The sequence below is a fragment of the Panthera uncia genome, chromosome A2, assembly GCF_023721935.1.
Source record: "Panthera uncia isolate 11264 chromosome A2, Puncia_PCG_1.0, whole genome shotgun sequence".
Classification (NCBI taxonomy): domain Eukaryota; kingdom Metazoa; phylum Chordata; class Mammalia; order Carnivora; family Felidae; genus Panthera; species Panthera uncia.
This window is the reverse complement of record NC_064816.1, coordinates 157,746,779-157,769,483: the sequence shown is the minus strand read 5'-3', so window position 1 is coordinate 157,769,483 and position 22,705 is coordinate 157,746,779. Positions and strand designations below refer to the sequence as shown.

The 22,705-nt window shown below is 43.9% G+C and overlaps 1 protein-coding gene across 4 annotated transcripts in view; it reads right to left on the bottom strand.

Moving 5' to 3' along the window:
- GALNTL5 (polypeptide N-acetylgalactosaminyltransferase like 5) overlaps positions 1-20,373 on the bottom strand; it is a 56,446-nt gene extending 36,073 nt beyond the window's left edge. Inside the window, exons 1-4 of one of the 4 annotated variants that reach the window (XM_049643109.1) lie at positions 20,167-20,251; positions 15,180-15,480; positions 7,362-7,482; positions 1,165-1,331 (exon numbers count right to left, since the gene is read on the bottom strand). In XM_049643109.1, coding sequence (XP_049499066.1) covers positions 1,165-1,331; positions 7,362-7,482; positions 15,180-15,441 — 550 coding nt within the window. In that variant the 5' untranslated portion in view covers positions 15,442-15,480; positions 20,167-20,251. Of the gene's footprint in view, positions 1-1,164; positions 1,332-7,361; positions 7,483-15,179; positions 15,481-17,047; positions 17,324-20,162 lie in introns of those variants that run through there. The other 3 variants (XM_049643108.1, XM_049643107.1, XM_049643110.1) reach the window with 3 other exon arrangements.
- Positions 20,374-22,705: the final 2,332 nt, after the last annotated feature.

The window sequence follows — 22,705 nt, the reverse complement described above, 5'->3', positions numbered from 1 at the left end:
CGCCAACCCCCGTCCCTTGTTCAGGGCTTTGGGGACTTCTCGCTCAGCATGTGGCCAAATGTGCTGCCCGGTGCTACTGATGGGATAAGGACTCTGACCATCTCTACACATCCCCTCCTGTGCACAATAGTAGAAATAAAGAGTGGTTCTCGGAGAAATCACGTCATACATGGTAGTGCCGGGCCAACGTGTGAAATTCCTAAGCGTAGCTGACGTTGGCTTGAGTAATCTTCAGTTGGACAAAGTAGAGTCACTTCCCCACGGGTCAGTCTCCTGGAACATGCTCTTTTGTACCCCCGCCTGTTCGTCTCCCTACTCTCTCTCCTTTTTTTCTTTCCCAGCCCGCAGGGGGTCAGATTCACAGATTAGGTTAACTCTTCTGTAGGAAACCTATCCAATACTGATATATTGCTCCCAAGGGAAATGGACCCCTACAGGGACTTACAGACTCCAAGCTTTTCACTAGTCTGGGTCCTCTTGGTTTGCCTCAGGTTTATAATTAAGCTGTAAAACGGATAACTAATCAGATTTTGTATTCACATCACGACTCTTTGAAACCAATGCGCAGAGGAGCGCATGCTCTTGACTGCAGTTGGTCTGATGAGAATTCTTTCATGACAAGGACTTAGGTCCTGTCTCTTCCCTGCATTAAGCCTCTGATAGCACTCCATTTCTCCAGAGAAAATTCAACCAGAGTCCCTCATGAGCGGCGTTGCCTTTTTGTGGTTCTGGCTGTATGTCCATACTCTCTCCCGATGCTATACTCATATGTAAACTACAGGAAGTACGGAACTATCCCCAACTCAGGATGTTACCTCCGGGCCTTGACAACGCTATTTCCTCTGCCTAAAACACTTTCTCCCTCCTCTCCATCTAGGTACCTCCAACTCACCCCTCAGACATGGGTTTAGATGTCACCTCTTCCTGAACAGCCTCCATGACCTCTGAAGGCCAGGTTGGTGCTCCTATATTTACCTCAAGGAAGCACTGATCGCCCGTGAGCCCAACACCGCGGGGCAGGGACCGGCTCTTACATCCCCACCGGTGAGCCAAGGGCGCCTGCCTCCACACCCATCAAATGTAAAATGAGTAATAAAAGAACCCAAGCGCCATCAGAGATCGCCGTCAGAGCACGTGACGTCGATGGATGGAGTTCTGTCTTACCAGAGTCGCTCATGTCGTCTACCAGAATAATTTCTTCAAGGAAGAGGCGTGGGGTGAGGTTTACGACACTGAACATGGTCCGAAACAAGGCGTTAAACTCCTCGTTGTGGAAGCAGATGACAATGCTGGCAGTAGGTAGGTTGGCTGGGTAACGTTTTTGAAAACACCTGCCAGGATACGTAAAGGGAAGAAAATGATTTGTGGTCTCACTGACGCAAATCACTTATGGTTTTTCCTCTTTATTCCCTTAATGGATGATTACGATAATAAGGTGACCGAACATTTGAAAACACCAAAATTAAGGTACAAAAGCTTTTCTAACTTCTTATCTATTCTAATATTTTCTCTTAAATTTTTTTTTAACATTTATGTATTTATTTAACGTTTATTTATTTCTGAGAGACAGAATGCAAGTGGGGGAGGGGCAGAGAGAGAGGGAGACACAGAACACGAAGCAGGCTCCAGGCTCTGAGCTGTCGGCACAGAGCCCGACGTGGGGCTTGAACTCACAAACTTCGAGACCATGACCTGAGCCAAAGTCAGATGCCCAACCGACTGAGCCACCCAGGTGTCCCAATATTTATGTCTTTTTGAGAGAGAGACAGAGAGAGACAAGAGAGAGGGAGACACAGAATCCGAAGCAGGCTCCAGGCTCCAAGCTGCCAGCATAGAGCCCCACGCAGGGCTCGAACTCACGAACCGCGAGATCATGACCTGAGCCAAAGTCAGACCCTCAACCGACTGAGCCACCCAAATGCCCCTAAGTCATCCCCCCCTTCTTCATGCCAGCAATAAGTGCTCTTCCCTGGAGACTCTGTTTGGACCATCTTAATTCAATTCGAACACAATGTAAACGTGACTCATACCGGTATTTTGGTTTCTATTATTAAAGTGTATTAATACGCTGATTCACACTGAAAGGCACAAATCAACCACATTGCACTGTCTGCAAAGAAAATCTGGTCCCTCAGTTTGTTGCAACAAAGAAATGCAGTGGATATAGCGTAATTGGATTTCTTCCAGGGATTTGACAAAAGCGTGTCATTATTTTCGTGCATAGGAGAGAACAGAAGCTGAATTGTAATAATATTAGTTATTAGCTGTTGATTAGCGTTCAAAATGCTGCATCATGTGGTTGTATTTTGAAATATTTCTGTTGTAAATGGCAATCCCCCTGGTGCTAGTTTAAGCAAAAGAAAGGGGAGTACATTGGAAGGGGACCCCCCCCATGCCCCACAGGACCTGGTGACAAGTGTACAGGCAAGAAGAATGACTGGAGCCAGAGGCTTGAAAGCCACTTGGACACTCTGTCCACTTCTGCTGTTGTCTTTCCACCTGGGAATAATAGTAACTATAACAAGATCAGCCTTCCTCATAGGTTGTGTGGGTCCAATGAGTTGCTATGTCAAATGCTCAGAATGGCACCTGGCAGACAGTAAGTATTACATCAGGCTCATTATAGGATTCTTATCCTCTGTCTGCAACCTGACTCGTTTGCACCTCTTTATTCCACGGGAGTGGGAATTGTGGCCAACATCAGCACCCAAGGAGAAACTGGTAAGACTTTCTCTCTGGCTCAAAATGCACAGTAAGGATTCACTGGCCCAGCGCAACTCAGGTGCCCGTCCCTGGGCTAACGGACTGTGGCCAGACAGGCAGTAGGTGAGAGAGAGTGGGGTGGGGGCTAATGGAAGGATAATACGAGGGATGTGATGGTCCAGGGAGAGCTCGTGCTACTTAGGCCCGTCTCTAACGTGACATTCAGTCCTGGGCATATCATTTGAAGAAAACTGTGGATAAATGGAAGATAGACCATGTGAGTGGAGGAGCCTGAGACTACGTCCCACCAGGACCCGTTAGGCCCCTGTGTGTATGAGTTTCTCCAAAATTAACTGATAAATGTTGCTGTGGTCTTTGCTGACTTAAACGTTTCTTACCTAAGCAGGCAGTTTTTCAGGGTAAAAGTAATTTGGACAAGACCTGAGTTTGGTCATCCTTGGTCAGCTGCTCTGTTCTTTGCTGATCATATAGGTGACCAAGAGTCCGGTAGAAAGCAGGACTATTGTGCGTTGAATTGTGTCTCCCCCAAATTCATCGGTTGAAGTCCTCACCCCCAGTTCCTCAGGATGTGCCCTTATTTGGAAATGGGGCTGTTGCAGAAGCAATGAGGAAGATGTCATTAAGGTGGACGTAAGTCCAATAAGACTGGCATCCTCGAAAAAAGGGAAAATTAGGGCACAGGGACAGACACAGAGTGCACTGGGTAGGGGGGAGATAGTTGGGTTATACCTTGTGCACTAAGAAGAAAAGACTGTAGGACTGGGGGCGTGCCGACTTGCCCCTTTTGTGCTTTTTGATATTTGCCAGGTTTTCTGTACTTAAAATTTAAAAGAAAGCTACCCAAGTTATTAACTACAAAAGGATAAATAGTAATTTTGCGGTGCAGAAATCTGACACCTTCTGTTTTGGTCAAGTGATCAAAAGTATCTTCACCCCCAGTCACCTCGTTAGTAATGGGACAAATGGACATCAAGTGCCTCCTGATATGATGCTCGAGGAGGACATAACATCATTTCTATGGGATTCCTACCAAAAAGCATGACCAGGATTTGATCACAAGGAAACATCAAATTCCAACTGAGGAACATTCTAGAAAAAAACTGGTTAGCTCTCTTAAAAAGTGTTATAGTCATGAAAGATAAAGACTTGGGAACAGTTTCAGATGAAAGAAAACCGAGGGCATGGGAATGCCACAAGTCATCCTGGGTTGGACCTTTCCAGAAAAAGGACACTAGTGGGGCAGCTGTAAATATTTAAATTGTGTCTGTAGAAGATATTAACATTTGGGGAATCTAAGAAAAGGCTCTACAGGAATTCTTTGAGAGATTTTTTTCAACCATTTTGTAGGTCTGAAATTATTTCCAAACTGAAAAGTGCAAAGACAAAAATTACATCAGAAGACCAAGCAACATAAAAATGGTCTCTTCAAAGATCTGTATCAAATACTTCAATAGCTAGTGAAAATAATCATATGAACTTTAAGGCAAAGCTGAAATGGAAATCCCATTTAGTGAAATAACAAGATTAGTACAAGAATGGCTGAAAAACGAATTTCCCGTCAAAGAAGTTAATATTCTGAATAGGAAAACTTCCAAGTTCACTTCTGTCTTTGGACAATCTCTCTCTCTCTAGGGGGCCTGGGTGGCTCGGTCGGTTGAGCGTCCAACTCTTGATTTCAGCTCAGGTCATGACCTCGTGGTTTGTGAGATCGAGCCCCGCATCGGGCTCTGGGCTGACAGTGTAGCATCTGCTTGGGATTCTCTCTCTCTCCCTCTCTCTCTGCCCCTCCCCTGCTCTCTCTCTGTCAAAGTAAATAAGTAAACATTAAAAAATTAAAAAGAAAGAAAAATAAATATCCCTTTGTCTAAATGTCCTCATTGGTAATTTAGTAAAAATATCTTGGGGAAGATGCAATTCTTATAAATACCTAGGATACATTTGGTGCAAATGGGGAAAGTATTCTCAACTCTAGAATTTTGAAACTATCTACTCCAAGTCCCAAAAACAGGAACCTATATTACAAGACTGCTAATATGCCAAAATTAAAATCTGGTTAGTAACTGTTTATTTAAAAACTTAAAACATGTTCATGTTTAGACTTGTACACTGAAAGCTAGAAGACATTAATAAAAGAAATTAAAGAAGACACAAATAAGTGGAAGGGTGTTTTGCGCTCAGGGGTTAAAAGAATTTGACACTGATGGGGGCCTGGGTGGCTCAGTCGGTTAAGCATCCGACTTCGGCTCAGGTCACGATCTCACAGTTCGTGAGGTTAAGCCCCACGTCAGGCTCTGTGCTGACAGCTCAGAGCCTGGAGCCTGCTTGGGATTCTGCGTCTCCCTCTCTCTGTGCCCCTCCCCCACTGTGCTCTGTCTCTTTCTGTCTCTCAGAAATAAACATTAAAAAAATAAAAAAAAAAAAAAGAATTTGACACCATGAAGATGTCCTTACTACCAAAGAAATCTACAGATTCAATGCAATCCGTATCACAATTCCAATGGCATTTTTCATAGAAATAAAACAAAGAATCCTCATATGAAATCCTCATATGAAACTATAGAAGACGCTGAAGAAGCAAAGCAATTTGGAGAAACAAGAACACAGCTGGAGGCATCACATGCTCTGACTTCAAACTCTGTTGCAAAGCTGTAGTAACGAACACGGTTTGGCATTGGCATAAAAAGAGACACATGGATCAATGGAACAGAGTAGAGTGCTCAGAAAGAAAATAAAATCATCCATTTATGATTAATCAATTAAGAAAAAAAGCCAAGAATACACAACGGGGAAAGGACAGTCTTTTCAATGTTGCTAGCCACATGCAAAAGAATGAAACTGGACCACTCTCTTAACACCAGACACAGAAATTAACTTGAAATAGATTAAAGACTTGAAGGTAAGACCCAAAACCATAAAGATCCTAGAAGGAGACAGAGGTAGTAGTAAGTTTCTTGACATCAATCTTGGGGATGATGTTTTGGATCTGGCTCCAAAAACAAAGACAACAAAAGTATAAATAAGTAAGAGGAACTATATCAAGCTAAGAAGCTCCTGCAGAGCAAAGGAAATCATCAACAAAAGGAAAAGGCAACCTGTACTGAATGGGAGAAAATCATACACGCGATAAGGGATTAACATCTAAAATATACAAAGAATTCGTAAAACTCGATACCAAACAAACAATTCAATTAAAAAATGGGCAGAAAATCTGGGGTGCCTGGGTGGCTCAGTTGGTTGAGTGACCGACTTCGGCTCAGGTCATGATCTCACCGTTTGCTAGTTCGAGCCCCACATCGGGCTCTGTGCAGACAGCTCAGAGCCTGGAGCCTGCTTTGGATTCCGCACACGCACTGTTCCTCTGTCTGTCTCTCAAAGAATAAATAATCAATAACAAAATGTTTTTTAAAAATGGGCAGAAAATCTGAATAGCTATTTTTCCAAAGGCATACGATGGCCAACAGGTACATGAAAAAGTACTCAATGTCACTAATAATCAGGAAATGCAAATCAAAACCACGAGATATCTCGCACCTGTCAGAATGGCTATTGTCAAAAAGACAAGAAATAACAAGTGTTGAAGAGGATGTGGAGAAGAGCCAACCCTTATGCCCTGTTGGTGGGAATGGAAATTGGTGCAGCCAAAATGGAAAACAGCATGGAAGTTCCTCAAAAAATTCAAAAGAAAGCTAACATATGATCCAACAATTTCACTGGCAGGTATTTACCTGGAGAAAATGAAAGCACTAACTCATAAAGACATACGCACCCCAAGTTCACTGCAGCATTATTTACAATAGCTAAGACACAGAAACAACCTCACCGTCCATCAGCGGATGGATAGATAAAGAATGCAGTGTCATATACACAATGGAATGTTATTCAACATAAAAAAAGAATGGAATCTTGTCATTTGCAAGAACATGGATGGACCTTGAGGGCGTTACACTAAACGTAATAAGTCAGAGAAGTCAGAGAGAGATAAATACCATATGATCTCACTTATATGTGGAATCTAAAACACAACCAACCAACCAAACATCCCCAACCCAAGCTTATAAATACAGAGAACAAACTGGTGGTTGCCAGAGGAAGGGGATGGACAAAACAAAGCTCCATTATAAAATAAATGCATCGTGGGGCGCCTGGGTGGCTCAGTCGGTTAAGCGTAATACTTCAGCTCAGGTCACGATCTCGCGGTCTGTGAGTTCGAGCCCCGCGTCAGGCTCTGTGCTGACGGCTCAGAGCCTGGAGCCTGCTTCCCATTCTGTGTCTCCCTCTCTCTCTGCCTCTCCTCCGTCCATGCTCTGTCTCTCTCTGTCTCAAAAATAAATAAACGTTTAAAAAAAATTTTTTTTAATAAAATAAAATAAATGCATCGTGGGGATACAATGTCGATATGGTAACTATAGTTAATAATACTAGGCTGCATATTTGAAAGTAGCAGAGAGAATAGATCTTAAAATTCCTCATCACACACGCAAATATTTTTGGTAGGTATGTATGGTGGCCAATGTTAACTAGCCTTATTGTGGTGACTATTTTGCAATATATGTAAATATCAAATCATGTTGCACACTTGAAACGAATATAATCTTCTATTTCAACTATACCTCAATAAAAAATTAGGAGAAACATACTTTTTATTTCTGGTATCTGGCACTTCTCTCTCACTGCCCAAGCTTTTACTGAGAATGGTGTTAAATCCATATTTTAAAAATCCATCAACAAATTCTGAGCTTGAATAGTTAAAATCCTTACCTGCAAGAAAGGGTAATGAGAGTCACGTAAGTAACAAGTTTACTAATGTCACTTTGATCAAGGACCATAAGAACAACTATATCCTGAATTCACTCCTTTTATAATGAGTCAGAGTCATTATCCTGGAACCTAACTACCCCCCGGATGACAAGATTAAAATCAGAGCAGATTCCTTAGAAAAGTATGAACAAGCCAGTCTTTGGTCACTCAGTCCCTCTAGGGAAGGATGTGTTCAGCCTCCTTGGTCCCATCATGATTCACAATGGTCCTGAGATTGTAACTGAGGGATTTCCGGAAAGGGGCTTGAACCCCTCCCCCCCCCCCCCATTCATTCCATTGCAGAGAATAAAAAATGCCACTGGCCATTTTTTAATAGCAAGATGCCAGGGGCGCCTGGGTGGCTCAGTTGGTTAAGCATCCGACTTCAGCTCAGGTTATGATCTCACGGTTTGTGAGTTCGAGCCCTGCGTCGGGCTCTGTGCTGACAGCTCGGAGCCTGGAGCCTGCTTCGGATTCTGTGTCTCCTCCTCTCTTGCCCCTCCCCAACTTGTGCTCTATGTCTCTCAAAAAATAAATAAATGTAAAAATAAAAAAAATAACAACATGCCAGAGGCCACCCCCAAATTACCAGTCCTAACACAAAACGAAGTTGGAGTAAATTTCCTCTTAAGAGAGAAAAATTCTCAGATGTCAATGAAGAAATAAAATGTAATCACAAAAGATAAACAGAATGAACTAGAATGGTTAAAAGGTAAAAGAAGGGTCTAAGAAGGCAGGAGTCAAAATATCATTAAAAAAGTACAGAATTGGGGGCGACTAGGTGGCTCAGTCAGTTGAGCGTCCGACTTTGGCTCAGGTCATGATCTTGCAGTCTGTGAGTTCAAGCCCCACATCAGGCTCTGTGCTGACAGCTCGGAGCCTGGAGCCTGCTTCGGATTCTGTGTCTCCCTCTCTCTCTGCCCCTCCCCTGCTCATGCTCTGTCTCTCTCTGTCTCAGAAATAAATTAAAAAAAAAAAAAAGTACAGAATTCATCGGAAGCAACATCCAGAAAGTCATTTTATACTCACAATAAGTTATAATAAAGACTAACTAATAATGAGCTTGCAGACATCAAATAATGCTACAGCAAAATACGTTAAAATCATTAGAGATATCAATATATACCTGCCACAAGTAGTAATGGAATATTTTAAGAACAACTCTAAGTCAGAGAAAAAGTTAGAAAGAAACTGATAAATGTCATTAGCACTATTTCCTTAGTGGATTTGAATTTTGCTTTGTTTTTGAAGAATGAACTTTCTTTTCCAATGCCTACGGAGTGCTTTCCAAAACCGATATAAAAGGCTATATTATATACAAAAGGGATTCTCTTCAGGATGCAGTAACCCCATTTCCCCTAAGCCCTCTTTCCTGCACCTGAGAAATCCCGAACGTAACACAATAGATGAGCATAGGAGGACTCAGAAAAGGGGAAATAAGGAGGCAGATGCCTCAGGACTGGAGGAAGGACATGGGAGCTCCTAATTTCCTCGCTGCCTCCCGTATCTCCCAGACAGAGGTCTGTAGAAGCCTCCCAGTAGAACCACCAATGGCACAGGCCAAAAAGCCTCCCAGATAAGTCTGTTCCCTCCAGCCACAGGGCGGGGAGGGGGGGGGGGCAAACCAAGAAATCCTTTGGACAAACCTAATCAAGTCAAGCAGAAGTGGGAGAACCACACCACCCCCTGGGGCAGGGAGGAGGCCTTCCACCACACCCAAGGGAGTAAAGGGCAGTGGTGTGGGTGGGACTGAGCAGAACCCACCCTTCTATCCCCCTTCGTGGCAGAAGCAGCAGGGCTCTGATTACCTGGGGGGTGCGGGCAGGCTGGGCAGGGAGCTGCCCCTCGGTAAGCCGGCCTGGGGGAAACAGGTGGCACTCTCATTCTCCCCCAGATAGCGCCGTGGCAATAGCAATGCTGAGCCTCCAAGCCCAGCTGGCAGCGACGAGGCTTCTGGAGGGGACGCAAGGTGGGGCTCGTCACCATTCCACATAGCCCCTGCCCCTCACGTTAGCAGGGCCCAGTGGAGAGCTAACCCTCTACCCCACCCGGTGGCAATAAGAGAAGCAGGTTATGCAAAGCTGGACACTGACTCTGCTTCTCCTGTCTCCTAACTGGCTGTCCGCGAGGCCCACTGGGGAGCTAACTCCGAGACAACAACTTCATGCACGTCTGTGCCTCATTTTACCAAAGCGGGAGCTGAACTCCTCCCCTCCCCCAGGGTGATCCCTGGCTGCAGGAATGGTGTCAGCAGACCCAGTGGGGAAACTGAGAATACCTCCCACCTGGCCCACCCTTGTGCTGCAGGGGATGGCCCCTAATAAAGAAGCTTAATTAGGACCCGGTGTTGCATAATATCCCAAAGGCCCAGAATACAATCGAAAACCCATTCTCACGCCAAGAACCAGGGATCTCAAATTGAATGAAAAGACAATACAGAGATGAATCAGAGGTCAGAATGATCTGACTTCTCATGCTAAAGCAGTCATCAGAAGAATGTTTGGAAACAAATGGAAAAGGGAAAATCTCAGCAAAGAAACACAAGTTATATTTTAAAAAATGGAAGATATAGAACTAAAAAACACAATGGTCTAAATAAAAAAACCTCACTGGACGGGCTTAATAGTAGAGCGATGATGGCTGATCAGTGAAATCCACCGGATCTGAACAACAGAGAAAGCAGACAGGAAAAAAATGCAGAGTTTCAGGAACCTGCACGCTGACTACGAAAAGAGCCGATCCTTGTGTTATCGGAGCCCTGGGGGAGGAGTCAGAGTAGGACTGAAAAAGTACTCTGGAAATAAGGCTGGAAACTCCCCAAATTTGGTGAAAGTTGGACATCTATAGACTCAGGAGACTGAACAAAACCCCAACAGGATAAACCAAAGAAATGCATGTCGGGCCACATCATAACTAAATTTCTGAAAACTGAAGGCAAAGGCAAACTTTTGAAAGCGGCCAGAGAGAAGAGAAGTAGGACTCACAGAGGATCAATCTGAATGGCCGTGGATTTCTCGTTTGACAGCGCGGAGGAGGCGGGGCACCTGGGTGGCTCAGTCGGTTGAGCGTCCCACTTCGGCTCAGGTCATGATCTCACGGTTTGTGAGTTCTAGCCCCGCATTGGGCTCTGTGCTGACGGTTCGGAGCCTGGAGCCTACTTCAGATTCTGTGCCTCTCTCTCTCTCTCTCTCTCTCTCTCTGCCCCTCCCCCACTCACACTGTCTCTCTCTCTCTCCCTCAAAAATAAATAAACGTTAAAAAAATTTTGAAATCGTGGAGGAGGGAAGGAAGTGACAGAACATTTCTGAATGCTGCAAGAGAAGAACTGTCAATAAGCAAATTCTACATTCCTCAAAAATATCCTTTGGGAATTGTGAGAAAATAAAGACACTCCTAAGTGAAGACAAACTAAGAATTTGTAACCTGCCCTTAAAGAACAGCAAAAGAAAGTTCTCTAAACAAAAAGGAAATGATAACAGAAGGGTGGGACTTCAGATAAGAAAAAAGAACATCAAAATGGATAAAAATAGGGACAAAATAATAGGCTGTCCTTTTCATGAGTTTCTTTTTTTCATTGTTTTAATGTTTATTTATTTGAGAGAGCAAGACCGAGTGGGGAGGGACAGAGAAAGAAGGGAAGAGAGAGAATCCCAAGCAAGCTCTGCCCTGTCCATGCAAAGCCTGATGTGGGGCTGGAACTTAGAAACCATGAGATCATGACTTGAGCTGAGTCAGGAGTCAGACGCTTAACCGACTGAGCTATGGAGGCACCCCTATCATGAGTTTCTTAAATCATATTTGGTGTCTGAAACAACAATTATAGCACCAGGTAATGTGACGCTCAATGCTGAAGACAAGTAAATTTTTTAATTGAGGAGGGCTAAGGGAATGCTTACACTTGAAGTGGAAAAACATCAATTCAAGGAGACTGTTAAGTTACAGATAGATTGCATGATACCTACAGCAACCCCGAGCGAAACCATACAAAGCAATCTGTTGAAAAAAAAAAAACAGTATAAAATAAATCAAAACGGAATTTTGAAAAAATGTTCAAGTAACTCACAGAAAGGAAAGAAAAGGGAAACACAAGATTGAGAAACAGAGGGAACAAATGAAAAACTGGCTAAGAAACTCTGACATCAATAACTGTCTTAAATACAAATGATCTAAATATATCAATTAAAAGCCTAGATTTACAGAGTAGATTTAAAAAATGTTCCAATAATATGCTATCTACAAGCACCTTACTTCAATGAAACATAGGTTGATTGATAGTAAAAGGATAGAAAAGGATATATTTGCAAATATTAATCAAAAAAGCAGCTCCTGGCTGGCTCAGTGGGTAGAGCCTATGACTCTTGATCTCGGGGTCATGAGTTTAAGCCCCACTTTGGGCATGGAGCCTACTTAAAAAAGAAAAGCAGGGGTGGATCTATTAATATTAGATAAAATAGACCAGAGAAAATTCCTAGAGACAAAGAGAGACATTACCTTATGATAAAAAGCTCAGTGCACCAGCAAGACATAATGATTCCAAATACAATCACATCAAAAAAGAGCCTCAAAACACACGAAGCAAAAGCTGATAGAGTTAAAGTAGAAACTGACAAACCCATAAATACAGTTGGGGTCTTCAACCCCCACCCTTAGCAATTGACAGAACTACTAGCCAAAAACTCAGCGAGGACACAGAAGAACTGAACAATACAATCACCCAACAGGATCTAACCGATGTGGATGTAAAGAACACCGTACCCAAAAAGAGCAAATACGCATTTTTTTCAAGTGTGCATGGAGCAGTCACCAGAGACAGAGCATATCCTGGATCCTGAAACAAACCTCAAAAAAAAAAAAACCTCTAAAAGAATTGAAATCATAGAGTATATTTTCAGACCATAAATGAACCAAACTGGATTATCGGTAGTAGACGCTAGAGAATTATTCCATGAGTTGGAAATTAAAAAACCCATTTCCAAATAATCCAAAGAGAAAGTCTCAAAGGGAATATAAAAATATACAGAACTGAATGAAAATGAAAATTCAACATTTCAAAAGTGGAGCCTGTTTGGGATTCTCCCTCTCTCCTTCTCTTTCTGCCCCTCCCCTGCTTTCTCTCTCTCGAGACAAAACAAACAAAACAAAACAAAACCCAGCAGGCTTTTTTGTAGACGTTGACAATATGTTTCTAAAACCTATATGAACAAGCAAAAGATCTAGAATAACCAAAACAGTTTTTTCAAGTTTATTTATTTATTCTGAGAGAGAGAGAGAGAGAGAGAGCATTGGGTAGGGGCAGAGTGAGAGGGAGAGAGAGAATCCCAAGCAGGCTCCCAACTGTCAGTGCAGAACCCAACGTGGGACTCGAATTTGCAAACTGTGAGATCATGACCTGAACCGAAATCGCGTCAGCCACTTAACCAGCTGAGCCACCCAGGCACCCCAAAACAATTTTTGAAAAGAATGAGAATAGAGTTCAGAAAGACACCCAACAAAAACAGTCAACTGATTTTTGACAGATGGAAAGATGGACAGATTTTTGATTTTTGGCAAGATGGAAAAAGGGAGCTTTTTCAACAAGTGCTGCTGGATGAAATGGATATCCACCTAGGGGAAATGAACATTGATCCCTACCTCACATCATGGCCCTGATGTAAAATATAAAGTAAAACCTAAACTTTCTATAAGAAAACACAGAAGGGAATCTGAGAACTTGAGGTAGGCGAAGGTTACTTTGATAAAACATAAAAAACATGAACCATACAAGAAAATGGGATGGACTGAACATCAAAATTTAAAATTGTTCTTCTTGGAGGCACCTGGATGGCTCAGTTGGTTAAGCAGATGATTCTTTTTTTTTATTTTTTTTTAACGTTTATTAATTTTTTGATAGAGAGAGAGCGTGAGTGGGAAAGGGGCAGAGAGAGAGGGACGCACAGAATCCGAAGCAGGCCCCAGGCTCTGAGCTGTCAGCACAGAGCCCGACGCGGGGCTGGAACTCGCGGACCGTGAGATCATGACCTGAGCCGAAGTTGGACGCCCAAACGACCGAGCCACCCAGGCGCCCCATAGCATCTCATTGTTGATTTCAGCTCAGGTCATGATCCCAGGGTTGTGGGATCGAGCCCTGAGTAGGGCTCCATGCTGGCTGCTTAAGATTCTCTCCCTCAAAAATAAATAAGTAAATAAGTAAATAAACAAATAAATAAAAATAAGTGAAATCAATAAATAAAGCAGAATAAATATAATATCAAATAAATAAATAAAGCCAAATAAGGAAAAATAGAAAGTAAAAGGATAAAATAAAATTGTCCTCCTTGAATGACACCACTGAAAAGAGAATTTTAAAAAGTACAGCATGGTGACTATGGTTAACAATGCTATATTGTATATTTGGAAGTTGCCAAGACAGATCTCATCACAAGAAAAAAGATTTTAACTGTGTGTGTGATGGCTGTTAACAAAAATCATTGTGGTGATTATTTTGCAATATATACACATATCAAATCATTATGCTCTACTCTAAAACTAATATAGTGCTTTTTGTCGATAAAAAAGAGAATAAAAAGACAAGGCACAGACTTGTACTATTTGCAACTCACATATCAAAGTCCTCAAATCCAAAATACATTTTAAAAAGTCTTAAAAGGGGCGCCTGGGTGGCTCAGTCGGTTAAGCAGCCGACTTCGGCTCAGGTCATAATCTCGCGGTCCGTGAGTTCGAGCCCCGCGTCGGGCTCTGTGCTGACAGCTCAGAGCCTGGAGCCTGTTTCAGATTCTGTGTCTCCCTCTCTCTGACCCTCCCCCGTTCATGCTCTGTCTCTCTCTGTCTCAAAAATAAATAAACGTTAAAAAAAATTTTTTTTAATGAATAAATAAATAAATAAAAAGTCTTAAAAATCGAGGCACCTGGGTGGCTCAGTCAGTCTCTCAAAATAAAATAAAAACATTAAAAAAAATTTTTTTTAAGTCTTAAAAATCAGAAGACAAACATCCCAATTTAAAAATGGACAAAAGACAGGAAGAGACATTTTACAGAAGATGATATATGGGTGGTCATTAAGCACATGAAAAGGTGCTCAAAATTATTAGTCCCCAGGGAAATGCAAATTAAGATCACAACGATACCATTGGTTACCCATTCGAATACCTAACATCTAAAAAGCTGACCGTGTCAAATGTTGGCGAAGATTTGATTCTCATATGCTGTGGGAAGGGATATTAAATGGCACGCCTACCTTGGAAAACACTTCGTCATTTTTTTTAAAGTTAAGCATATATCTACCTATATCCCATCTGTCCCAAACCTGGGTGTTTACATAAGAGAAACAAAATATGTCCACACAAAGCCTTGTAATCCATGTTTACCGCAGCATTGCAATTCATTGCAGAGTATCTACAAATACATTAAAAATGTATAATATTGCAGGGCGCCTGGGTGACTCATTCAGTTGAGTGTCCGACCCTTGATTTCAGCTCAGGTCATGATCCCAGGGTTGTAGGATGACGCCCTGTGTCGGGTTCCATGCTGAGCGTGGAGGCTACTTAAGATTCTCTGTCTCTCCCTCTGCCCTTCTCCCTGGCTTGTGCTTTCCCTAAAATTTGTATGTAGTAAAAATACTTCCCCTTAAAATGGCTAATGGAGAAAATGAAAATACTTACTCAATTTGAAAAAGGATTTCTGTGGTTTGGTTTCTTCTTCATCAGGACTTTCAAATCTCACATACGGTCTTGGAATTTCCTCTGAGCCATGAGTAACTTGCCGATGAAATTTTTGTTCAAGGGACCAAATTGAGGCAGGCTCCTGGGTTCTCTTGTCCAAGTTGCTCACATGATTGTGGTTAATAAATACATACAACAGAGTTGTCCAGATTCCAAATGTCAAGGATCCATACAGTAAAGTTTGAATTAAAATGCCTCTCATTGTAAACCTAGCATTTTTGAAGGCTCATTTGTTAATTTCCTAAATCAGAAGAATTTAAAAGAAGCTATGTTAGATACTCCCATGACTTATAGATCACCTACTTGGTTTAAATTCAATTTTCAGTGTTTTCGAAACAGACACATTTCTACGTATGCATCGTATACTTTGATGTGCTGAAGTCCATCTCATTTTCTATTAGCAAAACCTCTTCAAACGGGTATTCAGAAGATCACTTCCCACCAAGGGAAGTGACCCAAGATGGCGGCTCCAGCCCAGGAAAGAGGTAGCCCGCCTTGGAATGGGGGCTCTAGTGAGCCCTGGCACTCAACCCCTCCCCTAAAAGGAGATGGGTCAAAAGAATATCAGATTTGATAGATTCTTTGGGGCGGGCAAGTGCAAGTCGGTGTCCTATCTGGTGGTAAAAATTAAGGAATGATGTTTGTAGAATGATGAAGCTGTAGGCACTGGCTACCGTATTAATCAAAACATCACATAGATTCGTAGGGAAAATACGATTTCCCACGCTGTCCGCGCCGTCTGCCACAGGGCTCAGACTCACCAGCTGTGGGATCACCACCTGAGTTGAAATCCAGAGTCGGATACTTAACCCACGGAGCCACCCAGGTGCTGGGGTGGGGGTGGGGAAAGCTAAGATTTTAAAAAAATGGAAGTCACATCAGAAAAATGAAGTGAACGTGCAAAACAAGCCAAGAAGCAGAAGCCTAGGAATATTATTTAAAATATGAAGGTTTGACTGTCATAAGAAATATATTAAAAGAGTCTAAAGCCATTGCTTTTGGAGAGTTGAACTGGGGATTAGGGTGGAATTGGGCAGGGGCCTGCCGACTCTCTTTATAAGATTTGGTTTTATTTTTTTGTGTATACATTACTTTGGAAAAAATTTAAAAATAAGGATTGCAAACTGTGTCTATCAAATGGCATCATTGTAATAAACACATGTGTATATAGCAGCGTTTCTCTCCCACCCCAACCTTTTATTTTTTTTTTTTAATTTTTTTTTAACATTTATTTATTTTTGAGACAGAGCATGAACAGGGGAGGAGCAGAGAGAGAGGGAGACACAGAATCCGAAACAGGCCCCAGGCTCCGAGCTGTCAGCACAGAGCCCGACGCGGGGCTCGAACTCACGGACCGTGAGATCATGACCCGAGCCAAAGTCGGACGCTTAACCGACCAAGCCACCCAGGCGCCCCATCCCACCCCAATCTTTTAAATCAAGTGACAGCCTGGCGCCTGGAAGAGGGAATCAAGGATACGAGCCCCAAGCTCTCCAGCATCACTCTCTTTCTAGGACCTCCTGGTGTGGGTCCTCCTCACGCTCTGACTCAAGTATCTTCCTCCACATTTGACCATGTAGTATCGTCTCCCATTTTTACCCTTTCTAGGACTCGAGGGAAGAGGCGGGCTTCTGAAGTGTAGACCTCAGGCCAGCACTAGGAACCAGCCTGCCCACCCGCTCTGGCTCTTAACCGCTCTTGTTCACAGCAGAGACCCATTCTTCCCCCCACAGGACTCAGGACCCACAACAATTCCATGGCATCAAACCACCCGGTCAGCACCTTGCCCCCCAAACACCTGAACACACCTGGATATGATGTCTTACGCGGTGGTGCCACCAGGTTCACTGCGTGGGACCCCGCTGCCCGAGTAATGGCTCATGGTTGAGACCCTCCCCCAGAGTTACCACTGGTGGGGGCAAGCGGCTTTGTCCAAAGTTTCCCCCTCCCTGAGGGAACTCATGTTTAAAGACCGGCTGATGAGCCCAACTTGCTTATTTCAACTTGAGATGACTCTGAGGACTCATCCGGCCCAGAGATTTCCACAGAGGTCCCTGTGGCAGCCACGTCACTGTCTAGCCTTTCTGTTGTGAAAATGAAGGAAACGAAACTTTGTTCAGAATGGAGTCAGGAGGCCGGCAGGGGGCGCTCTCATCTCCAGCACTCCCCGTCAATTGTAGCCCCAACTCCTGGAGCATCTTGCAGAGGATGCTCCCGCACTCTACTATCCCTGCAGGAGGACAGAAGGTTTCCTCCTCCCCCGGCAACAGCCCAGCCAATGAGGGACAGTCACAGCTCAGCCAATGAGAAGCCGCTATACTGTGAACGTCCAGTTTACTCCAATGAACTCTTAGTTTACAGCAGCCTTCCCGACGTCCCCCTTTCCTCTATAAAAGAGCCTCTTTAGTCTCCAGACTTGCCTGTGGTTTTGCCTTGCTTCTGCAGGTTGGCGGTTCTCCACTATTACCAAATAAATCCATTTTTGCTGGCAAGATAACCGGCAGTTTTATAATTTTTATTTTTACTTTTAAATGTTTATTTTGAGACAGAGAGTAGGAGTGGGGAAGGGGGAGAGAGAGATGGAGACACAGAATCCGAAGCAGGCTCCAGGCTCCAGCTGTCAGCCCAGGGCCAGATGGGGGTGGGGATGGGGGGGCCTGGAACCCACCAGTTGTGACATCACGACCTGAGCCGAGTCGGAGGCTTAACCAACTGAGCCACCCAGACGCCCCGCAGCAGCTTTATTTTTAAGGTTAACATTGCTTGACCCAGTTTGCTTTGCTTGCAGGTGTTCCCCCAAACCCATGCCAATAAAGTGCCCACACGCAAATCTCAGTCCCAAAGCCTGTTTCTGAGGATCTTGACCTACGAAAGTTGGTAGTGGGGTGGTCCTGCGAAACAGACACCAAAGTGGGATTTTGGGGGTGCATCACCGCTCGCCCGCTGGCCTTAAGGACCCCCCATGCTGGTGGAAAGGCAGCGTTCGACTAGAACGCAGCAGGCTGGAGCAGTGCGCTTGTTACAGCTTCACCAGTGGCCAACTGGTGGGAAGGAACGTTCTGGTTGGTGCATTTGGGAGCTGGGGGCAGGGAAAAGTAATTATAAAAGCTGAAGAATCAAAATGTTTGTTGTTGGGTGCTACAGACGCATTTGAGAAAGACAAAAAAAAGGCTGAGGGTGACGAGTCCCCACTTTAAGGCAAAGTATCAATCTCACTTCCTTGGCAACACATAAAGGGATTCGCATCTCCTACGTTGGAAGGGCAGAGAAAGCTGAGACTCATGTGCAGGGCTTGGTGATAGGGCAGCGAGACTCCGAGGAAGGTGACTCCAGGGAAGGAGGGAGAAGCTAAGACTTGGGATGGGGGTGTGTGGGTGGAGGGCCATGAGGACCCACCCTCTGGATCTACAGAAATGGCCCATTGCTCCTATGCTTGAGGATGCTTGGCAAGCCACGCACGACCTTCCTCTGGATCCCCCCACCCCCAGTCCTCTCCTGACCGCCAGATCAATAATTAGGGTCAAGTGACAGCATAGCCTGGCTGGGAATGTGCTAGTCCTGCTCAGGGAGGAAAGAGTGTGTCCCCAGGTAACTGCAGAACCCAGGCATCACTATCCAACCGGATCAGGGTCCTGTGCATGGGCTGAGACCTGAGGATTCTAGATCAAGGGAGGGGGTGTAAGATTGGATTGGGGGAGGGGCGCCTGGGTGGCTCAGTCGGTTGAGCCTCCCGCTCTTGATACCTGCTCAGGTCGTGATCTTGCGGTCCATGAGATGGGCCCCACATCGGGCTCCAGCCGAGTGTGGAGCCTGTTCGGGATTCCCTCTCTCCCCCTCCTCCCTCTCTCTCTGCCCCTCCCCAACTTGTGCACGCATGCTCTCTCTCCCTCTCAAAATAAAACATGATAATAATGATAATAAAATTGGGGCATTTATTCGTATAGGAGCATCCTCCCAAGACATAGGATTTAACACCCTGACAGAGATCTAGGTTGCACAATGAAGGCCCATTGACTGGAAAAATTACTCTTCAAAAATGCAGTATTCGATTATGCAAAGAAAAAGTGTCAAATGTGTAAGAGAAGAAGACAGCCTCTAACAGGGAGAAATGGGCAGATTCAAATAAGTGGGAAGAGAATGAAGCCGTTTAACTTCTATTAACCCCACTTCTAGAGATTAAAAGTCACATTTTGACACTGTTTTAATTTCCACTGAACACCAAAAGCAATTAGAAGCTAACGAAAAACACAAGTGAGGGGAGGCAGATTGCATATACAAAATACACATGTGGGGTCATGCTAGGACTAAAACCGGAAAAGAAAATAAATCCATATTGTCTAGAAGGATTCTCGTATATTAAGAAAATTTGGAGCAAATTCTCTACATGTGAACACGTAGGAAAATTAGCCTCCTCCATTTTTTTTTTAATTTTACTAATGTAAGCTTTCTTATGCAATGTCTTCGTAAAGCAGAGCTCCCCCTGGTTCTCTGGAATATGGACCTCATCTCTGCCCCACCCCCACTCCCACCAAACGTATACACGCACACACACGCTCACACACACACGCTCACACACATGTACACACTGAAAAACCAAAGCCCTAAACTAAATCTCGATTCACAGCCATCGAGTTTGTTTTAAAGTGTGAGTTTTTAGGGTCAAGAAAACATGGCTATGCTGTCACAACTAAATTCTCTATAAATGATCAGATTTTCAAGAACTGAAGTCATTATAATGCCCAGTCTACCTCTAGAGTGGTATAGCCCAGCCTCTTATTACAAATCAGATCTTAATCCTAATCCCCAGAGCCAGCATCCCATTCAAGATTCAGCGATTTGATGTCGCTTCCACTGAATGCAGGTGGAAGGCACCCCACCCCCCAACTTTGTTCCCATTTTTCTCAGCACGCCGAGGTCACCCACCTACCACTGAGACATTGGCCGCTCTGTAGTTGATACGTTGTCTAAGCTGAGTCGCAGGTGAAATTAGGCAGGGGTCTAGGCTGAACGATCTGAAAGATGAGATTTTTTTTTTTCTGAATGGCCTGGATTCTGAGAAAATACTTGATTGTACTGGGTGACCCTGCCCGCCTTGTACTGCATGCACATGATGTAGCATCAGGCTGTGTCACAAAGTCCTATGACATCACACAGGGCATCACCAGCAGCTGGAGGTTCCTGCTTAGAAACTCCAAGCAGCAGGTGGAATCCAGGACTTCCAGAGTTCAATGGGTCCTTCCAGAGAGTCTTAGAATCCTCATTCCTCAACCAAGGAAATAGGAAAAGCCTCCTATTGGGAAAAATCTAGGCTCAGTCTCATTTTTAGCCTTTTTTTTTTTTTTGGAAATAAACATGATAAAAATAAGCTTTCAGAACACCTCTCAAGGGACCCAAAGATGAGCCAAAGGGTTGTTTGGCTGCCTTTTAATTTTTTACTCTATATTACTCAATATTTAGATATTAGTACACAAGTTCAGCCAAATGCTTGCGAAATTTCTTCTTAACACGTCTGAGCAGATTTGACCTTTCCCTCACTGAGGAGGCTGACCCTGTTTTGTCGGGGACCCAACATCTGCTTCAAAGTATGTGGTGGGTTGGGTTCTCCCTGGAGAACCAGGAATGAGAGAACAGAGAACATTCTAGATGTCCGGTATTTTTCTGTAGGTATAAAGGACAAGGAAGTCATGGGTACTACCCAGGAGTTGCTTAAGGGAGACAAGAATCATGTGAGAAATTAGGGGAAGATACAAGATAAAAAGTGTACTGAGTTGTTACAGCCTGGGGTCCTGACCCAAGAGTCAGGGGGCACTGTTGCCAGAAACGATTCATTAGGGGAAAGAATAACGTAACAAAACAAAACAGAAGGCATAGAACAAACTCATGACGACACTAGGGAGCTGGTAGGTGCTGAAGAGAAGAGGTTAAGAGAAGGAAGATAAAGATTGCAGAGGGGAGGGAACGTGGGGGTGAGAGCAAAGTGCACCTGTGACAATGGAGGTAAATCCTGTGGGGTGACCAGAAAGCCTGGAACCTTCCCTAAGGATAAAAGGAAATTAGGAGGTTGAAACAGTGCATGTTTTCTCTCAAATGAGTAGGCAAGTTTCCTCCTAGTTGATTCTAATTAAACAATTACAAGGAGAAACAAAGCAGCCCAGAGTGTTACTCTCAGTCTGAGGAGGAAAAGGGAAACATGGATTTCTTAAGCTAGGTTAAGACTTCAGACTGGGAAACCATCTTTCTGGGCCTGTGTCTTCTGAGGGATAAAGGCAATGCTTAAAACAAAGGGCAGGAAAAAAATCCAAACACCAAAGGGCAGAGAAGCAGAAATAGGAAATGCAAATCGAAAGAAAACGGGCAAAAACATCTGAGTATAAATTTGCCAATTATCACATACCACCCCAGGCATCTGGGCGGGGTGGGGGGCGGGTTGTAAGCTCTTGGAGGAAAGGGCCCCACACTCACCCATTTCTGTGCTCTATGATGCTATATCATGTGATTGGTCCCAGTAGACGTTCACTCAGTAAACCCTCAAATAATTGTCACTCTTAAGACAAAGGACTTGGTAAGCAATGTCCAAAGGTGAATATCTTTGGTGGTAAAAAGGAAACAAAAGGAAGGAGGAGGGAAAAAGAGAATTAAAAATTAATGAAGGAGACTTAGTCCCAGCTCTGCCTGGTTCTCTCCCACCAGCCCTGCTGGGCTCATTCATCTAAAAACTCCTTTCTGACTGATTCTTTGCTCCAGCGCCAAAGGTCTACAGACCTTCCCCACACACTGTTCTTCTAAATTCCTCCATATGCTATTGGTCAGACTTGCCGACATATGCTCTCCTTTGTCTTGAGAACCCTTCGGAAGAATCCAGTCCCCATCCACTCTGGTTCCCAACCATTAAAAGCATCCACTGTGACCATCCTTTTGGATCTGACCATCTCAGGGTCTAAGTAGCATGGCCCTTAATAACCACGTAGTAAGTTTTCCCATGGAAGTGGGCAATTATGGGTGGGGTTGTGATTTGAGAGGTTCCCCTAGAAATTCATGACCTGCTATCTTAGAATGTGGGGGATTATTTTGGGCCCAGAGCTGGGGATGTGGAGGTGGGGAGAAGGGAGACTCTGGTAATAAGTGTCAGGCAGGGACCTTCCTTTGGCTAATATCCAAGGAGGACCATCTTGTTGGATGGACCATGTGCTGACTGCTTCAATTGTATACCAGTGTTTCGCTTATTTGAGTCAAGGTTATAACAATGAGTGTAAGACAAAGGAATGACAAAACGTGAATATTTGGGGGTGAAGGAAGATTTTTTTTTTTTGTCTTTACACACCTACCTCCCAGTTAGAGTAGGTAAAGGCACTGTATACTGAGACCTGTGGTAGGCTACCCCAGGAACACAGAGAAAGAACCTGTGGTCCCAATCGTAGAGTGGCTCACATCTCCAATGGGGAAGAAGACATTGTTCAAGACATTGG